Source organism: Lotus japonicus, chromosome 1 (assembly GCF_012489685.1).
Source record: "Lotus japonicus ecotype B-129 chromosome 1, LjGifu_v1.2".
Classification (NCBI taxonomy): Eukaryota; Viridiplantae; Streptophyta; class Magnoliopsida; order Fabales; family Fabaceae; genus Lotus; species Lotus japonicus.
The window spans coordinates 117,134,222-117,152,187 of NC_080041.1; the positions used below are offsets into that span (position 1 = coordinate 117,134,222).

The window sequence follows — 17,966 nt, forward strand, 5'->3', positions numbered from 1 at the left end:
TTTTGTTTGATATTTATGTCCATCTGTCTCGAAGAAAGAGCATGCATACATATTTTTTTGGGTATATGTTTTGAAATTTATTTTTGACTTAATACATCAGAAGGCCCCTGAAATTGTAAAGGGAATCAGTTTTAGGGCCTGTAAAATTTTCGCATCAAATTGGATCCCTAAGAAATTTTTTTTAATTCAATTAAGGACAAAGTGTGTCTGATGCTGAAGTGACTTCAATTTTAGCCTACTCAGCTTTTCCACGTGGCATTTGAAATTATTTTTTAATTGAAAAATTTTAAAACTTAATTTTTTAATTCCAAACCCTCTCAAATTAACCCCAAATCATCTTCATCAAAACCAAACTCATGTTAATTTTCATTAACCTAGCAAAACCTACCATTGTGTTCAACCCCAAACCAGAACAGGATTCTGAAAAAAAAAAAAAAAAAAAAAAAAAAAAAAAAAAAGAACCAGATCTGGGATAGAACAATATTCTTCAACCTCCTACCTAGCTCCATCTCTCCTTCAATCTCTAATACGTCTCCCTCTCTCACTCCTCCATTGAACCTCATTTCATCTCCTTCACAAGCCATCACTCAACAATCACATAAACCCCATTCATTTTTTAGAAAGTTGAATGTATTTTCATGAAACCCAGTGTAGAACAAACCTCTCACTTCACCATCAAAGCAAGAACAACCCTCAAGCCTTTCCTCCGCAACCAGCTGCCACCAAAATCAAAAACCACCATTGAATCTCTACACCCACATCACACAGCAGCTACACACACCCGACCAAAACCCCACTCGTTGATTCGAACCACCCACCTTTCACAATCTCCATTTCAACCACCATAAAGCCTCACTGCAGCCAAATCCAACACTACCCTCAAACCGTACCAAACCCAAAATCGTATCAAACCCCACCAATATTCAATTTCTTGTTCTTGGTGATGGAGGAGAAAGGAGAGTTTGGTTTCTTGTCCGGGTTCAATTTGGGGATGGGAAAGATTTGTAATTGGGTTCAATTTGGGGATGAAAGGGTTTAATTATGTATTGGTTATAATTAGATTATTAGGTTAGTTTATTATTTAAATTATTAAATTGTTTAGTTAAGGGATTATTAGATTAGGTTTTTATTAAGTTTTTTATTTTTTTTTTCTGATTAAATAATTGAGTTGGAATTTTTTTTTAATTTTTTAATTAAAAAAATTATAAAAGCCACGTGTAATTGATGATTAGGATAAAATTGAGGTCTGGCAGCATTTGACCTTAATTGAATTAAAAAAAAAATTTAGGGACCCAATTTGATGCGAAAATTTTACAGGCCCTGGAACTGATTCCCTTTACAATTTCGGGGGCCTTCTGATGTATTAAGCCTTTATTTTTTTCACAAATTTTTGTCATGAATTTAAAATATGGACAGGTCCCGCCAAACAAGATACTTACGAGACTTAATGTTAGGATAACGCTGGGCAAGGTGAGTCAACGAAGGAACTCGCTAGTGTCCAGATAGGTTTAGTTAGGCGTATGGATGGATACTAAGGCCCAATAGACCATAAACAAGACCCAAATGTAATAGATTTAGGTTTAGGGTTCAGCCCCACTATAAAAGGCTAACCCCCATTCATAATAAATCAGGTTCTCTCTTTGGCATAACAATGACTACCAATCCTACCATAAACCCTAGATGAAGACCTCAATGTTCATGTAAGAACAAAATCTTTTTATATAATCCTTAAATTGGATTTGTTCATTCTTACGATTACCAACACATATTAGTTTCAATTGTTAATATACACCACTTTCTCTTACAAGGTTTGCATGCTCGACGGTAGTGGGAGCAACGATTGTCAAGGTGGTGGCAGCGATAATGGTGATGGTGGAGGGCAATGATGGCGGTGACGGTACAAATGGTGATGGTAAAGGGTGGAGGTGACAATGGAGACGGCGGTGCGACGATGGCAGTGGTGAAGGGTGGTGGTGGCAATGGTGAAGGTGGTGACGACGATAGAGTTGATATTAGAGAGACAACATAAATAAGAACAAGACACAATGGTCTTAGAGTAACCTTGACCCGCTCTCTATAACTTTTTCATCTCATTTAACTTTACACCTAAAAGCTATTTTTTATATTTACTTTATAAAAAATAAGCAGCATATTTTTTAAGAGATTATTACCAATTTGAGTTTTTTTTTTTGGTACAGTGCATAAAAGAAAAGAAAAACTAAGGCCTCACAGAGGCGACACCCATGGCATCCGCCACCAAAAGCAAACTCAGCTCCAGAGGAGGGTGATCGATGGTCACCAAATCATGGCTTTGATGAGCACCAAACTTAGCCAAAAAAAATTGAGTTCCACTAAACTTTAAAAATAACTTTAAAAAAATTGGGCAAAATACTACCATATAGTCAAATAGCTTTCAAGGTTTTGAATCAATGACTTAAACTTTTATCCGATGCCATGAAGTGTTCAATATCCCTCTCAAGTTCCAAATATCTTCAACTCTTTCAGGTTGGACATTTCCTGCTGAATCCACCTGCAACTCAACCCAAGGTATTAAATAGATATTACAAAGAGCATTAACCCAAGGTGTTAATAGATATTACAAGAGAATTCTAACTCAAAATCGTCAAAAAAACAAAATACAAAGAGAGATTTCTAGGTCATTTCTGTTTTCAAACCTCAACTTTTCTTTTAAGACGCCCCCAACCCTCTTTTGGTTATGAAATATGCATATACCATTTTGGAATTTGAAAAATGGTATATGCATATTTTTGGACTGAAAAATGGTATATTCAACTTTTCAAAGTGTAGCTTTCTCTCATGTTTCAAGGGAGGTCAATAGGGGTAGCTCAATATTTAGCTAAGGTGTCCCTGAATCATGTGAATGAAATTTGGACTGATAATGTTTCCATCTTGTATCCAATCTTGTGTACTTTCGGACATTCTGCCGAATCTTTTTTAATCCAGCTTAAATTGTTGGCCTATTCTCACATAGGTTTGTTAGTCTTGTTATAAAAGAGAGCTACCAGGCTAGACTAACAAGACCATGTCAGACCTAAAAAAAAACTCACCTGCCATAGGTTTTTTATAGGTAATTGACAAGTAGCGGGCTTGGTTTATGTCTTCAAATTTTAAAGTAGGTCAGACCTATTTACGGAAGTTGAATCTGTCTTAACCTATATATTTCCGCCAGAGGCTAGATGTATTCATATGTGATTTGCCCTTTTGTGATATGTCGTTCGTTATAAAAGACGAAGAAAATAGAATCATGAAATATAGTAACAGGAGAAATGTGACATACCGCTTTTGCAATAACCTCGGTGCTGTGGAGAATTTCAACTGTGACCGCAAATAGCACCCATGCCCATTTCTCACTAGTGTTATCATCATCTGCTACGTAGGGAATGCCAGTTTTCTGAAACCTTGAAGCTTCCATCCAAGTTTTTCCTCCATCAACAGACACATCTACTCTCTCTATGCCTCTGCCACCACCTGATGCTGCATATCCACTAATTGTTACCTGCACCAAAATGTGAGAATCAGGATTGCATTCAACTTCTTGTGAACTGAACTTTAAGGATTTTCGCTGACTAACCTATTCAAGGGAATATGGAAATCAAAATATTGATTATTATTCCCAGAAATTAAAATATTATTTGAATTTACTTCTGATTAAAACAAATCATTATTCTCAAATCGAAGATTTGATACATTTAGCACCAGATTAAAAGCTTGGTAAGAGTTCAAAACGTGCATGTCATGAAAAATAACATAAAGGTATGAAATTAAAATGCTTAATTGAACACACACACATATATATATATATATGACTTTTCCTAGTGAAAGCAAATTAATGCATAGAAGATTGAATATCACAATAAACCAGAAAATCTGTGATCACACAAACTAACCTTTCCAGGCCTTATTGTGGTCATATCTTCAAGAGAGCATATAGCACACTGCAAAGTGAAATCATAAGTATCAGTGACAAAAGTTTTACTAGAACATTGCATAGACTTCTGTTTTAGCACAACTTAAGTGTATGTTTGTTTTGGCGTTAGAGTCAACGCAAGTGTAATTTCACGTATCTCAAAGTATCAATGGAGAATATAGAATTTGTCACGTTGGGTTTAACGTGAATCGGAGAAGCAAACTTTTGGCACCTTGACTTCAACATGTTTCCATGTTGAGTTTAACACAAATCCTAATGCACAACAAATTATTTTTCTTTCCCAAAATAGTTAGTTGAAACAAAATAGACTAAAATAAGCAGAATACCTGAACAGGAAAATCCATTTGAGGTCTCCTGGTTAACCAATTGATGTTTTCCCAATTTACTGATGGGGGAAACATTTTGTAGTCTTTTTGCATGAAAAATCCCTGATAGATGATAGTGTGACAATTCTAGGACATTTTGAAAAGAAACTTTTGGCTATTTCTGAAAGATTATACATCACATGTCAAACCTGGCATTCTTCTGCAATGATATTGATAGCTTCCAGCCATTTAACAGACCGAGCTCCAATGACACCAGGAACAACCACGCGTAACGGGAACCCATGATCCCTGGTAAGAGGCTGAAAGATGGCCACAAGATTAATAATTGAGCTGAGAACAAATATTAATCAAAATATACAACCCACAAAAATATGAAGAAAATGTAAATAACCCTGCAAATTTTAAATTACTTACTTCTCCATTCATTTCGTAAGCCAGTAAAACATCTGCTGCGGGATTTGTAGCCTGGCTGAGTGGAATAGATGCCTTGTAAGGTCCTCCATTTTCCTCCTATAGTTTTTTAAGATTTATGGAAACAACAAAATACTGTCCATGAAGCAATAAACAAAAAGAAAGAATCCAACATCTCTGGAGTACATTTACAAGCCATAGCCATTACCTTACACTTATCTACGCTTATAAATTCAACATGTTTTCCTCCCAATTCAGTGGTACTCGTCAACTTTTGTATTCCAACAAGTTCGAGAACATCAGTTAATTTGGCACCACTCCACTCAGCTGAGAAAAATGTAATCAAACCGAGATTATAAGTTAAGACCTATTAGATGAAACATGTAGGACAAATATATGAATATATTTCTCTAGGGACTTTAAGCACAACTCAAATAACAGAAGCTCCTTTAACCGCTGTGAGTTGCTATTTGGTCCTTATGCGTTAACATGTTCATAGGTGTGCCACGTAAGAATAACTCTTCAAAATGAAATTAGGCCACTAGAAAGAACAATTGTGCTATTAAGACATTAAGTGATAGCAAAAAGTAGCAATAGCACCCAATGGCATATAACCAGAATTCAGTGATCTATCTTTTTTAAAAACACCATCATGAGGGAAAGCATGAAACAGTGAGGAATGAGGATATTATGATCATTTTAGCTCTCATTTTTCCCAAAGCGTGAAACTGATACATGCAAACAATATAATTGCAATGACTATAAAAACTGAAGGAAATTTTCTTTTTATCTGATAATACTTCATGCAAAATGTCCCATAATATGTGTAATGAAACTTCATGGTCATCACTCTCAAATTTAGTGTTCCAAAAATCGTACTAACCATTCCCAATAGCAGAAACATCCCAACCAACTCCCTTCACTGTTTTGGCCTTGCTCATAGCAGTCCTTCTATTTCCTGCACACTGAGAAAGCCCTCAAGTCAAAAAATATATTCGTAACCAGTTGCCTAATTGGCTCTTAGTGAACAATGTACCGACCCACCTACCTTGTACTTATATTGAACTTTTTATTAGATTAATGGGGGCAATAAGGATCGAGCTCAACACCAATTGATTATTGAGACTCTGATATCATATCATGAACCTACTATTTCAAAAGCATAACTTGTGCCATGAAAATACAAGGTTCCATATTATATTTCTAATCAAACCAAAACAACATGATCGTGAAAATCTGTATCAACTAAAAATTTAGTATGAACATATATCTAAGCAACCTGTAGTGTGGCTGTGACATTATACTTGGGAAGCACCCTGTTATCAAATAACAATGTCAGTTTCAGTTCCCTATTTGAAACAGTTTATTGGTGAAACATTTTGCAAATGAATAAGATATATATCATCCCAGCACTGACCTGATATCCTTCATGAAAAGCTGTTTGGGTTCTTCCACCAAACCAGATATTGACACATAGTATCTGCTCTGCCAAACATGTCATGAAATAACAAAAAAGTGAAGATTCCTCTGCAGTGAACAGCTTAGACGAAATTAAGAAGTGGTGGAACTTGACAACAAGATCAACTTATGACCTTTCTATGTCATCAACAACGGGTATAGGGCCATGATTTCTCTTGTAGAACAAATCTGCAGGAGTCAAATATGAGGAAGCCAATGCAGAACGTGGTGGCTCAGCATTGAAAGGTTCCTGAGGAATTCAACAAATAGTATTTGAGAAGCAGATAACTGAAAAACACAGTTGAACAAAATATGTACAATGTAAATGCGTGATTTTCGTGTATGTTTGAAAATCTGATAGGTTTCGATTGTTGTGGAGGAATAATTCTCAGAGAAACCAATCGAAGTAGCTTCTGTGAATGAAGAAATGATTGTAAGAAATTAAAAATGCAGCCAAACATGTTGTTCATCACTTTCATTTTGGGAACCATTGGACCTGATTACAATACAACACATTAGAGTCTGTGACTCCATCTTGTGTTTTACATCCTTCATTTAATACAAAAACTATATAGTAAGAAACTTTTTTCATCTTTACTCGTAACTCATTTAGAAAAGTTGAGTGTATGTTTGGAAGCTCGTTTAAAAATCATGGTGAAGTCAAAATTGCGGTAGACAACAGCAAGTACCTTTAGCTTTTGCTTGTGTCCACCCTAAATCCACTGGATTTCAAAGGAGTTTCCAAACATACACTACTTATTCGTATTATTAAACATTTTTCTTCTCTGTATATCTATGCTTAAGAACATGCATTATTATATTTTTCAGAAAAATTAAATACAATATATATATATATGGTATCATCATGATAGTATATATAAGAAGGCAACTGTAATTGCAATATACATTATTAGAAAAGGAAATAAATAAACAAAAAGTGAGAAGGTTGCCTTGGAGTTAATTTGAAGACATGGGTGACGAGGAGGCTCTGTGGAGTAATCTGAAGGGCCTGTGATTCCAGTCATTCTTCTATGATGTCTCAGGAACAACACAAGGTGGCAACGACGTCAATGGCTTCTATAGGGGATTTTGGTAACATTCGCCATTGGTGGAGGATGATGGACTGTGGTGGGTCCTATTCAGGCATTTTCATTCTGCTGATTTGTCACGTTTGTTCACTCTCTATCGTTACCATTGGCTATGGTTGTTTTTCGTTTCTTTTTCTTTGCGCACTATCTTTGGATGGGTTTAGGGAGCACCACTAAATTAGAACGGGTATCATGCATTACTTACTAATTTACAAATATACCCCTAATAAAACATACAATGGTTTGGGCCACCCAAACCTATGGGAAATTTTGAAATTCTTTTGATTCGATTAGCATGCATTGAGTACAACTTTTTAAGTTCATCTACACCATTATCATGTTCTTATTGGCTGTGCAAACACTTGCAGCAAATGCCTTTACACTTGCATAGGCTGAAGAAGACCTTGGAGCAGTAACAGATTGAGAGGAGTTCAGCAAAGTCTCACTCTCACCAAACACTACCTAAAACTCTCATTTTTGTTGTTGTTTGATCCAGTAGATCACATCGATTTTTCTTTCTTGTACTCATTAGTATATAACCAAATAACTTTGGACACGTACAAATTTTGTACTCAGTATTATTCATAGAAATACTTTACAAGTAGCGTTTCTAATTTGTCGAAGGAAAATTATCGACTAGAATTATACATACGGTTCCTTCCTTTCCAAGGGTCAATGTTTCTATGAAATAATTCCTATCTATTTTCATCAAAATTCTACTTACAGTTTGACGAATATTACAATCACAGTGAATATAGTTGCAGATTTACAATATTAGTACAAGAGTTGTGCACCAGCCATAGAATCCGCAATAAATCCTACTGCTTCCCAACAACTTTTGATCATCTGCCGCCTGGGACTGAATATTTCACAAATAAAAAAAAAAGTGAGAAATGAAATTGCTACCAATACATAATGCATTATGCATATCAAAACAAATTAGCAGTGCACGATCTGTTATGGCTCTGTCATTTGCAAGGGGCAACATAGCTGGCCTAACGCCATAAATTATTGTTGGACATTTTACCATCTTTGATGAAATTCAGAAACTAACCAGATGAACCTCGAGCTGTTTTCCATTTTGAAACAACCACGCAGACACTTCTAGACACTTTGTGTTGATCTCGTCTTTGTCCCAAGTTTCAAAAGAGATGTGTAAGCAGGACTTTTTGACCATTCATCAATTTCACTAGCACGTAGAACTGGCAGAGGATGCGACAGTTGCCTCGTTTGTGCATTCCTAATCAGCAGAAAAAATTTAGGCTTTAAATGAGAAAAGTTGGAACCCAAATTCCTAGTGGCCTACGCAGGTTGCTACAAACCTGATATACCACCCAACTGGGCTGGAAGCAGCTTTCTCGTAAGAACGTGCTTGCTCCAGGAACGCATCCACATTTAATTGATCAGCCAAAGATGGGCATCCCCCAGCTAATTTCATGAGAACAGAGATGACAACCTCTTGTAGGATTAGGAAACAAAAAATTAATTATAGTTATACCAAAACCAACAGATAAGAGAATAGAGAAGTTAAAATCAAACCAATCAATAACAAACTTTAGATTCGAAATCAGCATACTTTAGGGTCTTGGGCAACAAGAAGAGCTGCACGATCACAAGTCAACTCAGCTGCCCGAAGCCAGCGGAACAACTGCTCTTCCAAACTCCGAGCTATGAAACTGCCAATGCCTGCAACAAATGATACTATTCAGTAGAATAGACAATGAATAAACTGTTTGATCTAACATTTAACAAGAGATGCAACAGCTAGAGTTTGATATATGTCCATTATCAATATAAGCTATTCTATCAAAGGAGAAATAATTTTTTTGAAAATATGAATAACGGCCTTATAGACAAGTCCTCATGGTTGCTACATTCAATAAGTGGTAAGAGTGTAAGACTGACATGGATTTCATAACAGTTCAGTCCATAGGAATCAGACAAAAAATGGTCCTCCAACTTTGACAAAAAATGGTCCTCCAACTACTTCGCCAAAATGCATAACATATAACCATGGGCATACAACATCATTGAAAATGAAAACAACAAAATGCTCCATATCACCTACCAGGTACAGTATAGGCTCCAAGGGTTAGAATATTTGCATATGTAAGCCACACACCATGATCACATTTTAGATGACCCAGCTCATGAGCCAAAACAGCCTGTTAAAGTAAACTGATGGTAAGTTAATAGCATTTTGGAACTAGAACAATGGAAAAGATGGAAAAAGAATGACTAGATTAACAAATAGATCGGGTGAGTTGGAAGAGAAGAATGTAAATAATATACAATAGTTCCTATATAAAAAATTATTCATCTCCAAGTGCAACTTTCAAAATCTTATCTGTTGTGGACTAGGCAGAATAGGGGGGACTTCTTGGATGCTAAAATAGACACAGTCAGGGATGAGAGTTAAAAAGATGTATACAAAATAAATTAGAACCTGCAACTCGGCTCTTGTCAGAAGCTCCACAAGGCTAGTATGAACAACAACGAATGGTCGTTTGCCACTAATAGCTAATGTATATGCATTTGGCACAGGACTTTGCCGAACATATAGATCAGGGGCATCAACATTTAATATTTCTGCAGCTTCAACTATTAAATGGTGAAGATCAGGAAGCTGACACAACAAGAAGAAAAGTTTAGTTACTAATATGAGGTGTTAGGTGGCAAAACTCCACAGTAAATTGAATTATTTGTTGGTTCAAGTCGCATACAGCTCAACTAAGTGGAAATGATAAAAGAAGGAATGTGAAGTGAAGATAGTTCAAATCATTCATATATAATCTGAAGAACCATTGCCAAGTTGGTAATAAGTAGAGGAGCAAGTTAATGTCCCAATCTTTTGATTATTTTTAAAACATTACATAACTTTTTTATTTTAAAATTAAAAACCTTGCCCTCTCTTCCCTTTCCCCCAAAAGCTTTCAGACAAACATACCCTAATAGGTGAGAACTGTTCAGAGGAGGTATTTTATCTATTAAACGACATATTTGCCTATGATACTGTTCATCAAGTACTCCTAGAAGAAAAATTTATCATAATGAGTGTTATGGCCTGGATACCTGATTTTTGGAAACAAGTATCGATGTCCCGATGTTCTCAAGGAGCATGACCTGCTCCGCTACAGTTCCTGCATTTCAGTTATCATTGAACATAAGGTGCTTGTGAGTGACGGTAACAAAAGCAATGCATCTTTAATTCATGCACATCATACAACAACACAAAAACATATCTACCAAGATCTAAAAGCACACATACAAGTAGTAATTTCAGTGGGGAAATATAATTTCAGTCTAGAAGTTCACATGTAAGTAAATTGTAGGCTCTACTAAAAAGGCTATTGAAACTGAAAAGTGAAACTCTCCATTAGCTTAACAAATGTTAAAAATCAAAGCACAAACTCACATTTGCATGAGTTTTACTTTTCAGTAATCAGCAAAACCAAATTGGATGTGTTAGAAATATAATATAAAATCATTCATAGTCCTTTTACCCAACAACAGCTTTTGCGATAATTGGTTCGTGACAGAATGAAGGAAAAGTTCTAATATCAGCTCGATATTTACATCCTTGTGATAATTAACACTCAATCAACTGTTCCTATTTATTCTGCCCACAAAATTAAAAAAAAAAATATATATATCTATCCATTTAGAAATTTAACAATCCAACTATAAACTGAACAATTAAGTACACAAGGCACTTGTCAATTACCTAGAAGAGCTTTTCCAAGTTCATTCAACCCCGGAATCGCTCTCAGAATCAACGTATTCTGGAAATATAAAAGAGAACAAACAACCAAGAATTAGCGCTTCCGAAACAAACAAAAAAGAAAGAACGAAAGAGAAGCACTTAGAGCTACTTCAATTCAAGCCAAAACGACGTCGCTGTGTTCCGCCACAGCGAAATTGGAGCACACCTGTTTGTCAAGAGGGTGGCGAAAATCGTCGGCGTCGAGGTTCCGGAAGACGACGGCGGAACCCGCTCTGCAGACCGGGATTCCGAATTTCCGATTCTTCTGGACCCTCGCGAACCGGATCGTCGAACCGCCGCCGAACCGTAATCGGCCGAGGGCGGGAGCAGTGGGTTTATGGTGACAGAGGGAGAGAGTGGAGAAAGAAGGGGAAGCCATTGAGAAGGCGCAGGTTAGCTTGGGGAAGGTGGTTTGGTTGAGGTGAAATGGAGTGCGCAGTGCACACTGGACCGTTAATCATGTGATATTTGGGGGAATCGGTAGTTTACGATTGGTGTTGACGTAAGGCAAGTTGTGGCCACAGCAGTACCGGTGGTACCTGTTTCGCGCCACTTCATTTTCTGTTGACAATCGAGATTAATTAGTCAAAGAGTTCACACCTTATAGTCATGCGTAAAAAAACTAAAAAATATATTTTTATAAATTCAATGTATAATTACACTTTTAATCCCCTATTCTAATGCATGTTTTATTTTTTCTTGATTTTAGTCTTCTATTTTTGAATTTTTACAACTTTAGTCTTTTCATTAAATCTCCATCTAAAAATTTAAGGACGTTTGTTGCTTCCGTTGTATCGTGATATGGTTTCAAAGAAAAACTCACAAGCAAAAAAAAAAAATAGTTTCGAGGAAGGCAGTAGTTGTAGAAAAGAGGATTGATGCCCCTTTGGTTTGCGATAGCTTTAATGATAAAGTAATTTTGACCAATTGGATCTTTGCTCTCTCATTCCCCTCAATTGGACTATTGATATTTGCAAAGTTGAAGGTGTAGGCTTAAGTCATCACCCTAACCTTTCCAGAATCTCTCTCATCTTAGAAAGGTCATTTGAGGGTTCGATGCAATTTGTTGTTGTGCTTACAAACTAGGCTACCCTTCCTTGAAAGTCCCACAAGACCACCCACCACTAGTATTCGACTAGAAGGGTTTATTGCACAAAAATGGAGGCTAGAGAGACCTTGAGTCCAAACCATTGCATCACTATCATCTTTGATTTGGTCAATAGAAAGATCAATACAACTGCTAGTACTAAAGTGTTTATATGAGGGGTGGAGATCACTAATGATTCATCATGCTCAAACATGAGGCTATCGTTCATTTGGGAGGGTTTATACAAATAGGATCCAATAGATTGACCCCCATTGTTGGCTCTTTTCTTTCCCAAAAAGAGTTGCACTTGCCTAAATCTATCGATATGGCTTTCTTAGGGAGGTTATTCTTAAAGTAACCAAGTTATATTGGAATTAATCTTAGCGGCACCTCTAACCTTATATGCATATGTTAAGCATATCTTTGTTTTCCCCTATTTTAACACTCGAGAAGGCTCAGTCCTACACTTTGAGTTCAATTATGGGAACATCCTCTGTGCTTCGGTACACTGGCAACCGAAGTCAAGCATACAAACAATGATTATGTGTGAATAGTCAGGAGGAGAGAATGAGCGGTAGATGATAATGACTTATGTGTACCGTTAGAAAAGCAAGTGCACGGCCGTTTGCTATCATTAGATGGATTCAATGGTTGATGTTTGTGCGGGAGAGAGGATCCAAATTTTCAAACCACCTTTAAAATTAGAACTCCACCAACAAATTGAATCAAAGCTGCATGAACCTTCAACAGGAAGAAACACAAAATTCAACTACATTGACACCATGTCATCAAGGAACCCTAAATATGAAAAGAAAGAGGGATTAACAATAACTTGCTTGATATGCCAATTCATGTTTCAAGAAACTAAGAAACCATAACCTCATTCAAATGTTGCCGCCAAAACTGCAATCCTCACTCAAACTCTGCAGTAGCACCACCCTCTCACCACCATCCCTGACAAGAACATTGTCAACCATTACCCGACAAGACCCTCCCACCCTCGCCGTCCTCGCCGACAAATGCACCACCGTCGAACAGCTGAAACAGGTTCACGCCCAGATGGTCGTCACCGCCCGCTTCAACGACCACTTCGCCGCCAGCCGCTTATTCTCCTCCTTCGCCCTCTCCTCCTTCGGAGACCTCACCCACGCTTCCAGAATCTTCTCCTCCATTCACCAACCCAACACCTTCATGTGGAACACTCTCATCCGCGCTCAGCGCCACCCTCAAACCGCTCTCTCCCTTTACATCACCATGCGCAGGCACGGCGCTTTGCCCGGTAAACACACCTTCCCCTTTCTCCTCAAGGCCTGTTCTTCCCTCACGCCAGCTTTGCCTGTTCACAAACAGGTCCATGCCCATGTCCTGAAATTTGGGTTGGGGTTGGATTCCCATGTGGCTAATGGTTTGGTGCGGTGTTACTCCGTTTCGGGCGATTTAGTCGATGCCCGCTTTGTGTTTGATGAAATTCCGAGCAGAAGTTTAAGCCTTTGGACCACGATGGTTTGTGGGTATGCTCAGAATTTCTGCTCCAATGAGGCTCTGGCGCTTTTTGAGGGGATGGTGGCTGAGGGGTTTGAGCCGAATGGCGCGACGTTGGCTTCGGTGTTATCGGCTTGTGCGCGGTCGGGTTGTCTTGAACTCGGGGAAAGGATTCATGAGTTTATGAGAGTGAAAGGGGTTGAAGTGGGAGTGATCCTCGGGTCAGCGTTGGTTAATATGTATGCGAAGAATGGGGCAATTGCGATGGCTCGGAAGTTGTTTGATGGAATGCCTGAGAGGAATGTTGTGACTTGGAATGGTATGATTTGTGGGCTGGCTACTCATGGACATGTTGAAGATGCTCTTAGTCTATTTGAGAATATGGAGAAGGAGGGGGTTGCTGTTCCGAATGATGTCACATTCATTGGGGTTTTATCGGCTTGTTGTCATGGTGGCTTGCTTGATGTTGGTCGCGATGTTTTTTGTTCAATGAAGACGGTGTATGGAATTGAACCAAAGATTGAGCATTATGGGTGCATGGTTGATCTTCTTGGGAGAGGAGGTAAGTTGCTGGAGGCGAAGGAACTGATAAAAGGAATGCCATGGAAGCCTGATGTAGTTATTCTAGGAGCTTTGTTGGAAGCTAGCAAGAATATTGGAAATACTGAGGTTGCTAAAGTGGTGACGGAAGAAATTCTCGCTCTGGAACCTGATAATCATGGAGTTCATGTTTCTTTGTCAAATATGTATGCAGAGGCTGGAGAGTGGCAGGATGTTTTGAGACTGAGGAAGACTATGAAAGAAGAGAGACTCAAGAAAGTTCCGGGCTGGAGCCTTGTCACCACTTAATAGAGTTCTAGCCTAACATGGCTTGTATATGGCAAATACTTATCATTGTGAAAAGGATCTAATTTTGAGATTGAGGAAGATGATGAACAACTCAAAAAAGCTCCGGGTGGATCCTTGTCCATGCTTAATTGAGTTTCTAGCATGGCTTGTTTATGGAAAATACTTATCATTATGGAAAAAGATATGATTTTGAGACACTGGAAGATGATGAAAGAAGAGATACTCAAGAAAACTTTGGGGTGGAGCCTTGTCGCCGCTTGATTGAGTTTATAGCATGGCTTGTGTATGGCAAATACTTATCATTATGGAAAAAGATTTGAGTTTGGGACACTGGAAGCCGATGAAAAAAGAGATACTCAAGAAATCTTTACGGGGGGAGCCTGGTCACCACTTAATTGAGTTTCTAACTTGGCTTGTATATAGAAAATACTTGTCACTGGAAAAGTTTTTCTTCTTTTATTATTAACAATAGATGAGGAACTGAGTTATAATCTAAATTTACCTGATTCAACTATAAGTTACTGAACACTTCTTGTTCAACTGTTGGCCATTGCTGTTGTTGCCAAATTAGTTATGGTGCTTACGGAAGAAGTGTTACTACTACACTTCTGCTTATATGATCGAGTTTGATTTGCAACATTACCTCAACTGACAGATTAATGGATCGAAGTTGCAGAAACATAAGCATGCATCTGGAGGTGCGGAGATATTACTGGTTGGTGTTCAGAATCAGGACTACTTCAAAATCGTATAGATATGTAGTAAATGCCAAAGCTTTCTACATGGGTAATGTTCTTACTTGTCTTCTTATTCTTACTTTGGGTGATATAATATTGTTCACCTGTCAGGACTCACTGATACAACATTATAATATGGAAAGCATGGAATAGCTACATTCAGCCTTTGAGTAGATGATATGTATATAGAAATGGTGTGTCATTATCTCTTGATTCATGTAGGATACGAGAATTGTCTCATGTCCTGTAATTTTGACATACATCGCAATGTTGTAGAACAAATTTGCCTGGTACCTTCCTCTTCCTGATTCCAGTTCATCTTTGAATGTCAATCTAAAACTGTAGGAATATAAATCTGATACTCTAATAGCTGTAATTGAAATTTAAGCCCATGGAACGTCAAAACTTGAACTCAAAATCGCTCGAATTTATTTTTAGTGAGGCCAGAAATCCCCCCAATAGAGAAAAATAAAAGTTTAAGAATGGATGTTATTGACCACTAAATTTATGGATTGTTTTTTATTGCTACAAGTTTATGAATTGTTGGCTATTGATCAAGGAGAAAGTGTGTCTCGTACTCTCATTGATATATATGTTTTTGTCGTAATTGTTTTAGGTTGCATTATTGCACTTTTTCGTGGGAGAATTAAAGAAAGAGATGAACACTTCAAGAGACATGTTGATGAAGATATAGCGCCAGGGAATATAAAGATAAAATAGCAAATAATATATATGCTAATAGCTGTTTCATTAAAATCTGAGATTCTAATTCAGTGCTATATTATTGTTGGATGCTATTTTCATGTTAAATCTTAATCTTCCTTGGAGGTTCGTAACCAACTGGAGGAGGAGGTGGAACACCGGCGATCAGTGATGAGGCCCCATGATCTGGATTTGGTTCCATTGATGAGGCTTCATGATCTGGATTTGGTTCCATTGACGAGGCTTCATGATCGGGGTGCATCGATTCACTGACTACAGGTAAGGCTCTATCACCTGGTCGTGACATTGGTTCCGCGACTAGTGATGAGGAAATTATTTTTGGAGGATGTGCAAGACTAGTGGGGAAAGCATCAAAAGCAGTTGATTCATAGGCTGAAGCAGCACACAGAACAATAACAAAGGATGATAGGAGAAGTGAAGCCATGGTGAATTTGTGCTAGCTATTTGTGTGTTTGAATGCATCCTGTACTCTATATATATAGTATCACGAGACCAAAAATTTTGCTTGATATTAAAAAATAATATAATTAACTGAAACCAGTTTGAACCTCTTTGGAACCAGTTTGAAAAACAAGTGTTATTAGCAAAATTATAGGGTTATGAAAGAAGCATATGTTAATAGCATCTTGTTACTCCACCAGCTTTGTCACGCTCTGTATGTAGGTTATAGTGGAGAAAACAAACAAGCACCAAGAGTGTTTTTGCAAAATATGTAGGATTTGTGTGGGGCTTATTTAGAACTAAATATAAACTCAATTTAATTCAGAAAAACATTTGATTTTCCAAATGTTAGTATTGATTTTTTATTTATTAAATTGAATTGGTTTACGACCACCCAACTATCATTAGACTTATTAGCAGCCTTCGTCTCTCACATGCAGCCGAAATGTGACGGACAATGTTTTCCATGAGTTGAAACAACTGTTAGGTGCAAAGGCTAATGAAAGTTTCAACAAGTATCTGGGTCTTCCGACAATTATCTGTAAGTCAAAAACCTTGATTTTTAACTTTGTTAAGGAAAGAGTTTGAAAAAAATTATAGGGTTGGAAGGAGAAAGTTCTTTTTAGAGCAAGCGGAGAGGTATTGATTAAGGTAGTTGTGCAAGTAATTCCTTCATATGTTATGTCTTTCTTTATTTTACGGGATGATTTGTGCAGTGAAATTGAAGGCTTAATTAATAGATTCTATTGGGGGTGATGTGTCAAAACAAACTATGCCCTGGGTAAAATGGGATCGGTTATGTTCAGGGCGTGTTTGGACATTTTAAGGTCTAAGGCGAAAACGTTAAAGTGACTTTCTTTTGATAAGAATCTTAAAAAGACTTAATATATCATATAAATTATCAATTTCTATATTAATCTTCTAGTTTTTTGAGATGCGTAATCATTTATCAGAGTTTTATAATTAATCAATTCTAACATTTTGCTTTCAATAGATAAGATAACTAATACATTCAATCTATCTTGTAACACTGTTGAGATCACTATGATTTAGCAACACTAACGGTTATGAGGAAACACAAATTAATTTTTCAATTTTGGGAAAGTAAAAATAACGAACATTTTATTTATTAGTTTTTCCAAAAATGTAAATTTACAAATACAAAATACTACTACTAATAACCAAAGTTGCACTTCCTGGTTTTCATGCTGCATTTGCCCATCTTGTGATAAATATGGTATGGTTTTAATTATTCTATTACATCTCCCGAATGTCGGTAATATATACTCTATAACTATAAGTATTAATTATTTGGGTGCCTAAGGCAATTGCCTATATTGCCTTAAGCAATGCACGACCCTGGTTATGTCATTCTAAGGGTGAGGGGGGTTTGAGTTTTCAAAATTTCAAAATTTTTAATTTGTCCCTAGTTGGCAAGAATTGGTGAATAATTTTGTCTCAACTTGAATCCTTTTTTGTGCCCATAGTGTGTGTAGCCGGAAACCTTATTCCATGGGCTATTTGGCTGCCCGGATAACTTCCAGGTTTGGTTTGCTTCCCCCTCTTGGTTTACGATGGGATGATGACCTTTATCAACATGATTTTCTAGTTTAGTTTCTTCCTGTTGTTGATCCCCTTGCTATGGGGATTTC

At 37.2% G+C, this 17,966-nt stretch overlaps 3 protein-coding genes across 6 annotated transcripts; 1 reads left to right on the forward strand and 2 right to left on the reverse strand.

Annotated features, from left to right (window-relative positions):
* Window positions 1-423: 423 nt before the first annotated feature.
* Window positions 424-7,361, reverse strand: LOC130729699 (sulfite oxidase-like). 3 transcript variants are annotated; one of them, XM_057581528.1, is made up of 12 exons: window positions 7,095-7,357; window positions 6,279-6,394; window positions 6,104-6,166; window positions 5,966-6,002; window positions 5,570-5,651; window positions 4,895-5,013; window positions 4,690-4,785; window positions 4,464-4,574; window positions 4,276-4,377; window positions 3,909-3,956; window positions 3,299-3,517; window positions 424-2,530 (listed from the first exon to the last, which is right to left on the reverse strand). In XM_057581528.1, exons 1-12 carry the CDS (start codon window positions 7,167-7,169, stop codon window positions 2,435-2,437), a joined length of 1,164 nt encoding a protein of 387 aa, XP_057437511.1. In that variant the 5' UTR covers window positions 7,170-7,357; the 3' UTR covers window positions 424-2,434. The 3 variants fall into 3 exon arrangements, with proteins under 3 accessions (XP_057437511.1, XP_057437512.1, XP_057437513.1); XM_057581529.1 differs by lacking the exon at window positions 4,276-4,377 and having other exon boundaries at window positions 7,095-7,361; XM_057581530.1 differs by lacking the exons at window positions 5,966-6,002; window positions 6,104-6,166; window positions 6,279-6,394; window positions 7,095-7,357 and adding an exon at window positions 5,735-5,953.
* A 419-nt stretch (window positions 7,362-7,780) lies between these two features.
* Window positions 7,781-11,545, reverse strand: LOC130729701 (plastoglobule-localized metallopeptidase 48, chloroplastic). Of its 2 annotated transcripts, XM_057581531.1 has the most exons (9): window positions 11,162-11,534; window positions 10,957-11,014; window positions 10,305-10,372; window positions 9,679-9,858; window positions 9,301-9,397; window positions 8,809-8,918; window positions 8,555-8,688; window positions 8,287-8,472; window positions 7,781-8,091 (listed from the first exon to the last, which is right to left on the reverse strand). In XM_057581531.1, exons 1-8 carry the CDS (start codon window positions 11,372-11,374, stop codon window positions 8,337-8,339), a joined length of 996 nt encoding a protein of 331 aa, XP_057437514.1. In that variant the 5' UTR covers window positions 11,375-11,534; the 3' UTR covers window positions 7,781-8,091; window positions 8,287-8,336. The 2 variants fall into 2 exon arrangements, with proteins under 2 accessions (XP_057437514.1, XP_057437515.1); XM_057581532.1 differs by lacking the exon at window positions 7,781-8,091 and having other exon boundaries at window positions 8,333-8,472; window positions 8,555-8,690; window positions 11,162-11,545.
* A 1,247-nt stretch (window positions 11,546-12,792) lies between these two features.
* LOC130729702 (pentatricopeptide repeat-containing protein At5g06540-like) lies at window positions 12,793-16,779 on the forward strand. Its single transcript, XM_057581534.1, has 2 exons — window positions 12,793-15,199; window positions 15,767-16,779. The coding sequence occupies exon 1, from the start codon at window positions 12,971-12,973 to the stop codon at window positions 14,411-14,413; it is 1,443 nt and encodes a 480-aa protein (XP_057437517.1). The 5' UTR covers window positions 12,793-12,970; the 3' UTR covers window positions 14,414-15,199; window positions 15,767-16,779.
* The last annotated feature ends 1,187 nt before the right edge of the window (window positions 16,780-17,966 follow it).